Source organism: Staurois parvus, unplaced genomic scaffold, assembly GCF_062004578.1.
Source record: "Staurois parvus isolate SC_StPar_1 unplaced genomic scaffold, SC_StPar_1.0 ptg000233l, whole genome shotgun sequence".
NCBI lineage: Eukaryota > Metazoa > Chordata > Amphibia > Anura > Ranidae > Staurois > Staurois parvus.
This window is the reverse complement of record NW_028318029.1, coordinates 3,690,002-3,704,358: the sequence shown is the minus strand read 5'-3', so window position 1 is coordinate 3,704,358 and position 14,357 is coordinate 3,690,002. Positions and strand designations below refer to the sequence as shown.

Genomic DNA, 14,357 nt, shown 5'->3' with positions numbered 1-14,357 from the left:
GGGACCAAAAGTAATGGGACAGAATAATCATAAATCAAACTTTCACTTTTTAATACTTGGTTGCAAATCCTTTGCAGTCAATTCCAGCCCGAAGTCTGGAATGCATAGACATCACCAGACGCTGGGTTTCATCCCTGGTGATGCTCTGCCAGGCCTCTACTGCAACTGTCTTCAGTTCCTGCTTGTTCTTGAGGCATTTTCCCTTCAGTTTTGTCTTTAGCAAGTGAAATGCATGCTCAATCGGATTCAGGTCAGGTGATTGACTTGGCCATTGCATAACATTCCACCTACCTCCTGGAGAGTGTTCTTGATCTGGCCAACTGTTGTGAAGGGTGTTTTCTTCACCAGGGAAAGAATTCTTCGGTCATCCACCACAGTTGTTTTCCGTGGTCTTCCGGGTCTTTTGGTGTTGCTGAGCTCACCGGTGCGTTCCTTCTTTTTAAGAATGTTCCAAACAGTTGTTTTGGCCACGCCTAATGTTTTTGCTATCTCTCTGATGGGTTTGTTTTGTTTTTTCAGCCTAATGATGGCTTGCTTCACTGATAGTGACAGCTCTTTGGATCTCATCTTGAGAGTTGACAGCAACGGATTCCAAATGCAAATAGCACACTTAAAATGAACTCTGGACCTTGTATCTGCTCATTGTAATTGGAATAATGAGGGACTAACACACACCTGGCCATGGAACAGCTGAGAAGCCAATTGTCCCATTACTTTTGGTCCCTTAACAAGTGGGAGGCACATATGCAAACTGCTGTAATTCCTACACCGTTCACCTGATTTGGATATAAATACCCTCAAATTAAAACTGACAGTCTGCAGTTAAAGCACATCTTGTTCATTTCATTTCAAATCCATTGTGGTGGTGTATAGAGCCAAAAATGTTAGAATTGTGTCTATGTCCCAATATTTATGGACCTGACTGTATGTGCAGTTCTGTCTTTTTATACTATAGTGGGGAAAATAATTATTTGTTCCCCTGCAGATTTTGTTTGCCCATTTACAAAGAAATGAAGGGTCAATACTTTTTTTTATCATAGGTGTATTTTAAATGATAGAGACAGAATATCAACCAAAAATCCAGATAAAACACATTTTACTCACTGAACTGCAATTCAGTTTGTATCATATGTATTTGATCCCCTACCAACCAACAAAAATTCTGGCTCTCACAGTCTGGCTATGTGCTGATATGGTACACAGATTAGTCCTGTCAGTTTAAGAAACCTTAAAGTGTTACTAAACCCACAACAGTAAAATCAGTCTGTATATGCAGTAAAGTATGCTTGTTATACTCACTGTGGAACCTAAGGGGTTTGTATTGTGTAAAAAAACAGTTTGATCCTGTTTTCTCTGCCCTTCCTCTTGTTCAGATGTCCACCTGATAAAACAGACTGAACCCATAAGCCACATGCACATGCTCAGTTTAGTGTGTATTGCTAGAGAGGTTTTTTTTTGGGGGGGTTTTTTTTTTTGGGAGAGTGCATGTGATCAGCACAGGGCCAATCAGCACTGTCCACACAAGAGGGTCAGGGGTTTTGCATCCTCCTAAAGCAGAAAGAAAACTCCTACAAGCTTTAACCAGTGCTCAGCTGAAATCACAAGACTGAAATACAAGAAATATCCTACCTCTGTACTTGCCAATAAAGGTTTCGCCACCAAGTACTAAGTCATGTTTTGCATGAAGATCAAATCTTTATTTTACTCACTGAACTGCAACTCAATTTATTACATTTGTATCATGTTTTTCTGGATTTATGGTTGATATTCTGTGTCTATCATTTAAATTACACCTATGATAACAAGTTTAGACCCTTCATTCTTTGCAAGTGGGCACACGTACAAAATCTGCAGGGGACCAAATAATTATTTTCCCCACTGTAAGTCGGTTTATACACAACTACTGGTAGAAACTTTATGCTCCTCAAAACGGAGATTTCCTGAAAAATGAGGCTGTATGTTTAAAAGAATTTGAAAGCTAACATTTGTTTCCCTGAGCAACCAGTCAGATTCATGATTTCATGCACTAGAAATTGAAAGTGAGTATCTGGCTGCTGATGACAAAATTAGGTCTTTAAATCATGTAGCCAGGCTGCACATATGCCTTTATATAGCAAATATTGCTTGTTCTGTACCCACTTCAAAACTTAGAGAACCAATCACCAATGACCATTTGCAATAATCTGAATCTGCACTCTTCAAACATTGCAGCCTTACCATTTGGGAATTACTTCATTATATACTTGTGTTCTTGCCCTGTCAGTGCAGTGCAATTATCAGGCTGTAGTGCTATCTGCTGCCTTAGCTCACTGCTGATGATGAACAATCAATATGCTATGAAGTTAAAAATACTCTATGACCATTTTACCATCTTTGTTCAGCCTGTAGAGTGTTTGGTATCAGCCCTGAGCTGAGGCCAGAGAAAAAACATTCTTCATAGAAATCTTGATACTAGGGCCTCATAGCCATGAACCTACATTTCTACTCTGAAAGGAAAACAATACATGTGAATAACTGCACACACCATTTATTATTATTATTATTATACAGGATTTATATAGCGCCAAAAGTTTGCTCAGCGCTTTACATTATAATGGGAGACAGTACACGAGACAGTACAGTAACAATACAATACACGAGGGGTTTGAGGGCCCTGCTCCTTGGAGCTTACAATCTAGGAGGGAGGGGATAGTGGTACAGGAGGAAATAGCTGTGGGGGATGGAGTGGTAGGAAGAGTGGAGGAGATAAGCAATTAGGTGAGGGCGGGGTAGGCTTGATAAAGCTCTACTATTACAACAACAGAAATTCTAATTCTTACAGATGCTTCCTTTAACCACTTGCCCTCCAGAGGATTTACCCCCCTTCCTGACCAGGCCATTTTTTTGCGATATGACACTGCGTTACTTTACCTGACAATTGCATGGTCATGCAACATTGTACATAAATGAAAATTATGTCCTTTTTTCCCACAAATAGAGCTTTCTTTTGGTGGTATTTGATCACCTGTGTGTTTTTATTTTTTGCACTATAAACAAAAAAGACCGACAATTTTGAAAACAGAAAAATATTTTTGACTGTTTAAAACATATCCAGTAAAAAAATTTTTAAAAATAAAACTTCTTCATGAATTTAGTCCAAAATGTATTCTCCTACATGTCTTTGCTAAAAAAAATTCCAATACGTGTAAATTAATTGGTTTACGTGACAGTTATAACGTCTACAAATGGCAGGATATATACTGGAATTTTTTTTTACTAGTAAGGATGGCAATCAGCAACTTATTGTGAGACTACGGTGGGCATTCTGACACTGGGGTGGAACTGACTAACTGCCACTGATATCCCCAGTGACACTAATACAGTGATCAGTGCTAATAAAAAGAACGCGCCCCCTACCCGGAAATGCAAATTCACGTATATATACGAGATTTTTGCGCATTACTGCTGCCCTGTAGCAGTACTTCTGCTATAGGGCCGTCAGGAAGCGGTTAAGGAATTTCTGTATGTATCAATGTGTACAGAATAGTTATTTGAACATATTTGTAAGATTACTGGAAAAATGAAAATGCGTTTTATTTTCTTTTGTTTTTCAGTGGTTTCAGAACACAGTAAATAAGGATGACTCCATGCCAGAGCAATTAAGAAATCTTGTTTTCTCCAATTTTGACCCCTTACATAAGTTCCACTCTAGTTTCCTAAAGGAAGTTGATCAAAGACTTTCCTTCTGGTAAGATATGGATACATTTGCCTTCATCTAAGTGTATTGCAGCTTTTGGAAAAAAATCATGGAAAAAGCACTGGGCTATAAAATAAATATCTCAGCTCTATGAAGGCATGTACATGAATGTGAAATGCTATTTTTGAGTAAGGTATCCAGGCTTGATTGATGTCAGTGTGAATGGTTTCAAGACAAAATATTATCTAAAAGACACTAAGGGTCTATCGAAATGTTGTATCTAATGTAGCAGCCTTAAGTGAATAGATTGTATAGAGACTTTAAATGATTGAAAAAGATATTTAGATTTAAAGTGGAACTCGAGCCAAAACATTTTTGTTTTAGTTTAAATGACAAGGGGAAGAGTTAGATCACCTCCTAGATTGTAAGCTCGAAAGAGCAGGGCCCTCGAACCCCTCGTGTATCACATTCTATTGGTATTGTTCTGTCACATGTTCTGTCCCCCTTTGTAATGTACAGCGCTGAGCGAACTATTGGCGCTTTATAAATACTGTATAATAATAATAATAATAATAATCTGTTGTGTACTTTCTATTGTGCTGTAGTGTTTAGAACATTTTCCCTCACTTCCTGGTATTGTATTACAAGCACATGATGTCCTCCCAACAGGGATTCAGACAGCAATAAAACTATTAACAAAAAACTTATTTATTGCTGTCTTCTTGACCAAATAGGAAGTGTAGGGAAATCTCCTTAATAGGAGTAATCATTCACTTTGGTCACAGACTGCACAAGAGTATAGTCTAGTGTCCCTACCAGACTCAAGCATGTCTCACTCAAGCAGTAGGCCCAGATAATGCATTAGCTTGTTTTTCTTGAAATGTGGGTGGATGCCAGAACACACTAAACAAACCAAAAGCCAGGCAGAATACATGAAAATTCCATGCACATAGTGCTTTTAATGAAAATCCTACCAGGAGCCCCATTTTGTAAGACAAGCATACTAATTATTCTGCTGCTTGCTGTGGGGAACACATTGTCAACTGCACAGGTTTTACATGATTGCCCTTCGATATCATAGAAGCATAGAATGTTTACTGAAATTTGAGCGGAGTAAAACTGTAGAAATTATAACTGTAGTAAAATTACACCTGATTGGTTACTCAGGGTTACTAGAGTTTGGCTGCTATTTTTAGAAGTTTTAGCAAACTTTTAATTGCACAGCTGGCAACCATCGTCCCTTTCTTATAGATGGTGGGCGGCACAGTGGCTTAGTGGTTAGCACCTCTGCCTTGCAGTAAATGGGTCATAGGTTCGATTCCCGACCATGGCACCTCCTGCATGGAGTTTGCATGTTCTCCCTGTGCCTGTATGGGTTTCCTCTGGGTCCTCCGGTTTCCTCCCACACTCCAAAGACATGCTGGTAGGTGAATTGGCTCCTGTCTAAATTGTCACTAGTATGTGTATGTATGAATGTGAGTTGGAACCTTAGATTGTACACCCCTTGAGGGTTAGGGACTGATGTGAATGTACAATATATATGTGTAAAGCGCTGCGTAAATTGACGGCGCTATGTAAGTACCTGAAATAAATAAATAAATAAATAAAAATATAGATATTAAAATACAAAATATTGGTTGGTTATCTTGATTTGTTCAATTACTTTTCAATCAAAAGCTGATATAAATCTAATTGGTGGCTGTAGGAAAATTACTATTTTTAGCAGTAACAGCTTTATATGAGGTCTATTCAATCACTGTAACATTTATTACTGCATTAGGCCAATGATTCGCATTTTAAATTAAAGTAATCACATTTGAGCCCATGTAATAATTTGAATTTTCAGTCTGAAATTACTGTAACTGCAGGCACCTAGGTAGGAAAAATGCATCCTTCCCCTTTTTTTTAGTTTTATTTGCTTTACCTGAGCCTAGCACATTGAGTGTGTCAGATAACAAAGGCTTTTAGTTAGAAGGAATGCCATCAATGTGACATGAAAGTTAGTTATAGGCAGAAAGACTTGTTTTAAAAAAAAGAACGCAACAGCCTTGAGAAAAGCTTTATAAATTGGTAATCTTTATAAATTTTCAAAAGAGCAGTTTCAACGTTCACAATTGCATTCCTGTGTTTTCAGTCATGATATTATGTAACATTATGTTCTAATGATGCATTGTTCATTTATGACTTTTACATTCTCACAGGGAAGGAAGGTCCAATGCCCATATGAAAGGTGATCATCAAAAAATTGGGGATGTCATGTTGAAGAATATCCAGGGTATGAAGGTACTGTAGACATTTTGTGTTATTTATCACCAGTAAAGGAAAAAAAACATTTATTATAGAAAGCTAAATGTAAGCCTAGTATTATGTGGCTGCAGCTTAATTTGTAAAGATGGTCAAGAGTGTTACTAAGGGCCCATTCTTATTTTGTCATTCTGGTGCACTGTGTTAAAGGATAAGTTCACCTTTGTAAAAATAAATAAATAAATGCACATGTTTGTGCAGCTAAAAAATGTGCATTTTTTTGAAACTAGAACCTGTTCTTTGAACATGTTCCCAAAGGTGAACATAACCTTTAAGGCACACACGATAACGCATGGCGTCACATGTTATCATGAATTGCGTTAAGGCAGCCCATTCTGGTCTGCCAAAGCACCAGAATGGACATGCAGGATTTTTTAAGACATGTTGCACTACAACACACTTTGTGCTTTACCATGCATTGTGGTGCACTGCAACACATATGCAGCAAAGTTGCAATGCACTGCAATCTACTAACACATATAATGTGCATTAACTGGAATAGATAGGTGTAAGTGGACCCATAATGCCATAATGTTCAACCATAGATTAGACTAGGAAAGATGTAAAATCTAAGATAGTTTTATCATGGATGTGGTATATTCACGCCGTAAAGTTTATAGTGTGTGGTGCGAAATGTTGAAAGTATCCAGCGAGTGTCAGTCCTGTACCCAAACACAACCTGTAAAAAAAAAAAGTCATAATCTCATCTCAATTTAGTGACAACATTGGTTTATCTATGGACAGCATATGTTTATGCATACATATTAACGCCATCATACCCCTGGAAAAGTGCATTCTAGTCCTTAAGAAAGTAACCCCATATCGATATGGAAAGCTTTGATATTAACTGTTAGTTTTATTTCCTTAACACAATTGCCTTTCCTTACAGCAATTCACAACCAACTATCAGAGGCACTATGATGTATTGATGGAACTGGAGAAAGCAATTAAAAATTCCCGCAAACTAGAAATTCTGTGTAGAGACTTTGAGCAGGAGAAGGTGTGTTACCTGCCACTGAACATGTTTCTCCTCCGGCCCCTGCACAGACTCATGCACTACAAGCAAATCATGGAGAGACTTTGCAAACACTACTCACCAAATCACATAGATTTCCGGGACACTCGAGGTGAGAATTAAAGAAGAACTACAGAATTACACAGGATTAACAGTGGCATTTTGTAATGTGTCTGACTATATTTAGTACTCAAATAATGACTGCTGTGATCATATATCAAAGCAGTTTTATCGTTAACAAAGTCTCTATATTTTTATAGGGTATATTAAAGGGTAATATTTAACTTTGACTGTCATTCAAATTAGGTTAATATCACCCCGGAAACATTGCAGCTGTGGTGAAGTCCATTTGCTCATTTTACCCCAATGTGAGTTCTATGTAATTCGTTGCATGATTAAATCTACCTACCCCTCCAGCAGATGGAACCTCCAATCTTTGACCTTTTGCAAAGTTGTGGCTGCCTTTGGTATCCAACATTTCCTGGTCCCCCTGCTGCACTGCATTTTGTGGTTCCTGCCCTTGGCCCCTATAATTTAATGCAGTCAAAGAGTGCTCTAGGAAGTACTTTGTTTTAACAGAAAAATAGACCTGTAAATTATTGCTTTATAATACACTACTTCTGTACACTGTGCATCCCTTTTAAGGGCTTGTTAAGCAAACCTCTCAGCTGTTTTAAAGGTTTAACTACAAAAGTTTTTTTTTGTGCACCTCTCTAAAACTAATTTCTCTTTGGTAATTATGGCTACAGTTTTCTCATTTAGGACTTCCTACCAACCCACAATTCTCTGTCAAATAGAACACACTAGCAGGACAGTAAGGCTCTCTCATTGAAAAGGAGAATAGATTGGTGGGTAGGCTTTTGCTCCAAAATTAGGCAAATGAAACTGAAACCACTGCCAGAGGGCAGGTTTTTCTAACAGATGTGATAGTAGATACTGTTCATTTTGATGCAGTCTTGAACATGTTGAACATTATTTTTTCTTATATGTTTAAAGGATAAATTCACCTTTTAACAAAAAATAATAAATGCACATTTTTTTGCAGGTAAAAAAATGCACATTTGCTATTTTTTTGTTTTGTGAGCCTGTAAAGCATAGCACCAGCATTCAGCTGGTGCCATGCAGGGTTCCTGTAGACCTGTCAGTGTATCTGTGTGCTCGTACCTTGCACTGGCAGGAAGAATCAATGAACTACTACAGCGCTCAACAGTGCCGTGGTAGTTCATTAAGAACTACAAGCTGACAGCTGCAAAGGCTGTTGGAACTTGTAGTTTTCCCATTCACAGAATACTATGAATGATTTCACACAGCCCGGGCAGGCGGAGCCCCGCCCAGCCACATTTCTATTTTTTAATTGTGACAGCAGGGGAGAGAAGATGCCCTGCTATATATAAAGAAGTAGTGCGACGCTACACGAATAACATATAATACAATATATAATATATACACTAGAATAACCACACAGATATAAAAGTGACTATAACAGGTACTGGTAACATTAAACATGCCCCCTCACTCCCACTCAGTGTAAATGTAAGTGAGGTGGGTAGATAAATCACATGTGAATACAGTTCACAAACAGCAAGTGGTGGGTCCTGCAATGCAGTACGACTTCATGCAGGGTGCATAAATCAAACTCTGGTGATGGTGAGTGACAATCCTCCTCTAGATGAATTGCCCCCTCACCTTAATGCAGTGACCCAAAGGGCTTTCACGCCTTCAAGATCACAAGTGGGATCTTAACCACACATGCTGGCAGACAAGCTCCTCCAAGACTTGCATCAAATGGAGATGCTACACTGGGTGCCTTGGTTCCTGACCACCACTGGATACGCCACTAGTCAGGATGATAAGGAATATAGGAAACTCTGATAGTGTAGTATTCCAGATAATCAGTGCTTTATTACAAGTGAAATAGCACTTACATTAGATGAGCGCTGCCGTGCTTCCTTCCATGATCATATAAGATTCCAAGTGTTCCTCCTCACATGCATTGGTGTACTGCATGGGTGAATTTGCCTCACTAACAGATGTACCAAGATGGCCGTTTGTACCGGAGGAAGTCACGAGTGCGGTGACGCAACGCGAGAATGCAGCTTCCGGCGAGCGGTGACGTACTTCCGGTACAAACCGCCATCTTGGTACATCTGTTAGTGAGGCAAATTCACCCATGCAGTACACCAATGCATGTGAGGAGGAACACTTGGAATCTTATATGATCATGGAAGGAAGCATGGCAGTGCTTATCTAATGTAAGTGCTATTTCACTTGTAATAAAGCACTGATTATCTGGAATACTACACTATCAGAGTTTTCTATATTCCTTATCATCCTGACGAGTGGTGTATCCAGTGGTGGTCAGGAACCAAGGCACCCAGTGTAGCATCTCCATTTGATGCAAGTCTTGGAGGAGCTTGTCTGCCAGCATGTGTGGTTAAGATCCCACTTGTGATCTTGAAGGCGTGAAGGCCCTTTGGGTCCCTGCATTAAGGTGAGGGGGCAATTCAGCCAGAGGAGGATTGTCACTCACCATCACCAGAGTTTGATTTATGCACCCTGCATGAAGTCGTACTGCGTTGCAGGACCCACCACTTGCTGTTTGTGAACTGTATTCACATGTGATTTATCTACCCACTTCACTTACATTTACACTGAGTGGGAGTGAGGGGGCATGTTTATTGTTACCAGTACCTGTTATAGTCACTTTTATATCTCTGTGTGGCTATTCTAGTTTATTTATTATATATTGTACTATATGTTATTCGTGTAGCGCCGCACTACTTCTTTATATATTGTATTATCCAACTGGTGGTATCAGTTTAAGTGTTGGCTGCTTATTACGAGATTTTGCAGTTATACCATTAAGCGCAGGAGGATTTGACATATTTAAGATGCCCTGCTAGCTGTCAAAATTGAGGATCGGGGGGGGGGGAGGGGCTGGTTCATTCGTAACGTTACATGCTACACCCTGAATATGGGTGTACCATTGTGAAAGGTGAACTTATCCTTTAAGATGTTTGACAGGCTCACATTAACATTAAAGAAGTAGAAAATATTTATACCGTAGGTAAGTGAGAGCTTTTTATAGAAACTGCATTCTTCTAAATAATCTACATGCACTCAAACACAGAAAAAAATACCCCCGAGTTCCATAAATATGTTTTTTCTACATCATGTTTTGCAGACATAAGCTAATCCCTTTATTGTATGTACCAGTTTTTGTTTGTAGAACATGTGTGGGATGTTGTGTGTTGAAATGGCCTGGAGGTAAATGAATAGGCAGTGGTCTATAAACTATGTTGATCATTGTCAGCACAAGCAGTATCAGCTTTTTTCTGCAGTGTAAAGTTAATGTGACAGATATAACACGTTTGCTGCATTCAGAGCCTACTGATGGTTTGTAAATTGAAAATTATAAGCATGGTCATTCATTATGACATTGACAGTTTCAAATAGTGCAACAACAAGTGACCACAGCCCATGTCAGTAAAACTGTATATTTACTATAATGGTGGTGCATCTTGTCCTATATATGTTTGTGTCTTTATTAAAGCATAAGATCACCACTCGTAACATGTTACATGTTACACCCATTTTCAGGGTGTAACATGTTATAAATAGACCAGCCTCCCCCCCCCCATCTCCATTGTGACATCTTGCAGGGGGATCTTCTCCCTCCCGTTAGCTGTCACAATTTTAAACAAACGTAACCATCGGGGCTCCGTCTGGCTGCGTCACTCATTCACAGTCTTCTATGAATGAGAACACTACAAGTTCCAACAGCTTTTGCGGCTGTCAGCTTGTAGTTCTCAAAGAACTACCACGGCACTGTGGAGCGCTGTGGTAATTTATTTGGTCTTCCTGTCAGTAAGTATCTGCTTGCCCCTATGAGGTGTACGGGCACACAAATACATTGACAGGTCTGCAGGAGACCTGCATTGCACCAGCAATCTCCTGATTGTTGGTGCAATGCTTTACAGGCTCCAGCAACATAAAATAATAAATGCACATTTTTAGACTTGAAAAAAAAATGTGCATTTATTATTTTTTATTAAAAGGTGAACTTATCCTTTAATGCTTGGAGTGTGTTTAAATAATTATACCTGCAGCTACAAAGTCTGTTTGGGAGTACCACATTTGAAATGTGACCGTTTGCATGGTACTTCAAATCATTGCATGTATTAATTGTATTCACAGGTCCTTAGATGTGGTGACTGCATTTGTTTTGTTTTTAAGTCTTTTTTCATTATATTTCTACTTCTTAATCCTGCCAGTAACAGTCAAGACCCCCCTTTAAATTATGCACAATCTCGAGGCACCCAGCTCTAAAATGTACCAAAGCTAAACTAATAGTTGTATATAATGCATCAACATCCATACACATAGGACACCCAGTGTTAGAGATGATTTATTATTCCACCACAAATACACCTTTGCACACTAGTACTGGCTAGTATTCCAGCATTCCTCTTCTCTCTGTTTCTCTCCCTCACTCAGCTAATGCGACCCCAGTGCTGATGAAGGGGGGCAGGGAAGGAGCAAATAATGACATTGGTTGTTGTGATGTTGGCGTCTAGGAGGTTGCAATAATGCCCACTGGCTTGTATAGATTTTTGGGCAATTTTAGGCATTTTGCCTTGAAGAAACCTGAAGGCACCCTAGTTGAAAAAGGCTGCTCTAGCACACAAAATATGTTAGGCTCACCATACACATTACAATCTGACTGTACAATTTTTGTACACTTCTCTTTAGATCTACCAAAACTATGTAATGTGAGGACCTGCATTGTCTGTCCGATCAATTTATATCCAATCAGATAGGTTCATGTACTACATACTTGTTGGTAGATCTAAAGGAGATTGTACAAACAAATAGAAACCTGTATGATGAGATTTAGGACTACAGAACACCTCCCCACCTCATCTTACACACAGCGTATTAGGGGAGGTGTTCTGTACTCCACAGAGAGAACTGGGAACAGTGGTAACTGATAAAAGTCATTAACGTTTGTATAGAAAGTCATCAGCTCATGAGATTTCTGGCATAATAAACAGGTACTTTTTGCACTGCTCAAACATATGTAACAAAACACTTGCAACATTGTATTTAACATTTTTACATCCACTTTAACAATTGTGAAACATTCTCTACTTTCCAACAGCTGCCCTTGCTGAAATCTCGGAGATGGTAGCACAGCTCCATGGAGCAATGATAAAGATGGAAAATTATCAGAAATTGCAGGAGCTCAGGAAAGATCTGACAGGCATTGACAATCTGGTGATACCTGGCAGGGTAAGCGCATGATGAATCTTGAATTGTGTTCATTTATTGCATTAGCCCGGTGATAAAACTGGTAAGATGACAGAAAACAGAATTGTGACAAGAGTCCCTATCTCAAGAGTACTCAAAATAAAATACTTATTAAATACAATTAGGTTTTGCCTTCCCTCAAAGATACCCTTTTGCTAGACCATTAAAAAAAAAACTTCCTATAAGATATATGTGTATTTACCGTATTTTGTGCATGGTAGTTACCTTTAAAAACCTCCCTTGTGTAGAGATTCAAAAGCCCTGAGACTTCTGTTAGGCACTGCTGTCTTGGATTTGATGACATCAAACTGATCTCAAAGTTGTCACTCAGGTAACTCTTTATTGCAGGGGTAGGCAATCTTGCCACTCCAGCTGTAGTGAAACTTCTAATCCCATTTTGACTTTGTTTCTTGGAGTTTTGCAGTACCTTGTGAGACTTGTAGTTCCACCACAGCTGGAATGCCAAAGGCTGCCTATGTCTGCTTTATAGAATTCCCTGTAGGCTCCCTGCTACCACTCCCTTCCAAGCTCCTTGAGCGCTTAGCCTACAATCGCCTAAGCGCCCACCTCACTGATAACAACCTCCTTGATCCACTACAGTCTGGCTTCCATCCCCTACACTCCACCGAAACCGCCCTACTTAAAATCACTAACGACCTGCTAACTGCCAAAGCTAATGGCCACTACTCCGTCCTCCTGCTCCTCGACCTCTCCGCAGCCTTCGACACAATCGACCACCCCCTCCTCCTTACCAAACTGCACTCCTTTGGCATCAGGGACGCTGCTCTCTCCTGGTTCTCCTCCTACCTATCCCAACGCTCCTTCAGCATCACCTATAACGCTGCCACCTCCTCTCTCCCCCTCTCTGTTGGAGTCCCCCAAGGCTCTGTCCTTGGACCCCTCCTCTTCTCCATCTACACCTCCTCCCTTGGCAAACTGATACATTCCCACGGCTTCAACTATCACCTCTATGCCGACGACACACAAATTTACCTTTCCACCCCTCACCTCACCCTCTCACTCTCCGCCAGCATTGCCCACCTCCTGAACGACATATCAGACTGGATGTCGCTCCATTTCCTCAAGTTAAACCTGTCCAAAACCGAGCTCCTGGTCTTCCCCCAAGCCTGTGCCCCCCCCCCCATCCTCTCCATCACGACTAGCAGTGCCACCATCAATCCCACCCCACACGCCAAAGTCCTGGGTGTCACCCTGGACTCAAACCTTTCCTTCCAACCTCATGTCCAATCACTATCAAAGTCATGCAGGCTCCACCTCTGCAACATCTCCAAGATACGTACATTCCTCACCCCAGACACTTCTAAACAACTCGTACACTCCCTCATCATCTCACGCCTGGACTACTGCAACTCCCTTCTCACTGGCCTACCCAAACAAATGCTATCCCCACTCCAGTCTATCCTGAACTCAGCGGCTAGACTCATCCACCTCACCAACCGCTCCACATCTGCCACCCCCCTCTGCCAATCCCTTCACTGGCTCCCGATTGCCCAGCGCATCAAATTCAAATTACTAACTCTGACCTACAAAGCCATTCACAATGCTGCCCCAAACTACATAACTGACCTGATACCCAAATACCACCCTACCCGAGCCCTTCGCTCCTCACAGGACCTCCTACTCTCTAGCTCCCTGGTCTCCTCCTCCCACGCCCGACTGCAGGACTTCTCCAGGACTTCCCCCATCCTCTGGAACTCCCTACCCCAATCCATCAGACTGTCCCCTCCCCTCCTCACCTTCAGGCACACCCTGAAAACCCATCTCTTCAGGGAAGCCTACCCCACCCTCACCTAACAACCGATCTTCTCCACTCCTCCCACCACTCCATCCCCCACAGCCACTTCCTCCTGTACCACTATCCCCTCCCTCCTAGATTGTAAGCTCGAAAGAGCAGGGCCCTCGAACCCCTCGTGTATTGTATTGTTACTGTATTGTCTCATGTTCTGTCCCCCTCGCTATTGTACAGCACTGAGGAAACCCTTTGGCGCTATATAAATACTGTATAATAATAATAATTCCCCATTTTCTTGT

General features: G+C 40.6%; 1 protein-coding gene across 2 annotated transcripts in view; it reads left to right on the top strand.

Annotated features, from left to right (window-relative positions):
• Positions 1-14,357, top strand: part of FARP1 (FERM, ARH/RhoGEF and pleckstrin domain protein 1) — a 269,344-nt gene that overhangs the window by 233,283 nt on the left and 21,704 nt on the right. For both annotated transcript variants that reach the window (XM_089679976.1, XM_089679975.1), the window contains exons 16-19: positions 3,594-3,727; positions 5,878-5,959; positions 6,870-7,107; positions 12,157-12,287. In XM_089679976.1, coding sequence (XP_089536102.1) covers positions 3,594-3,727; positions 5,878-5,959; positions 6,870-7,107; positions 12,157-12,287 — 585 coding nt within the window. The remainder of the gene's footprint in view (positions 1-3,593; positions 3,728-5,877; positions 5,960-6,869; positions 7,108-12,156; positions 12,288-14,357) is intronic.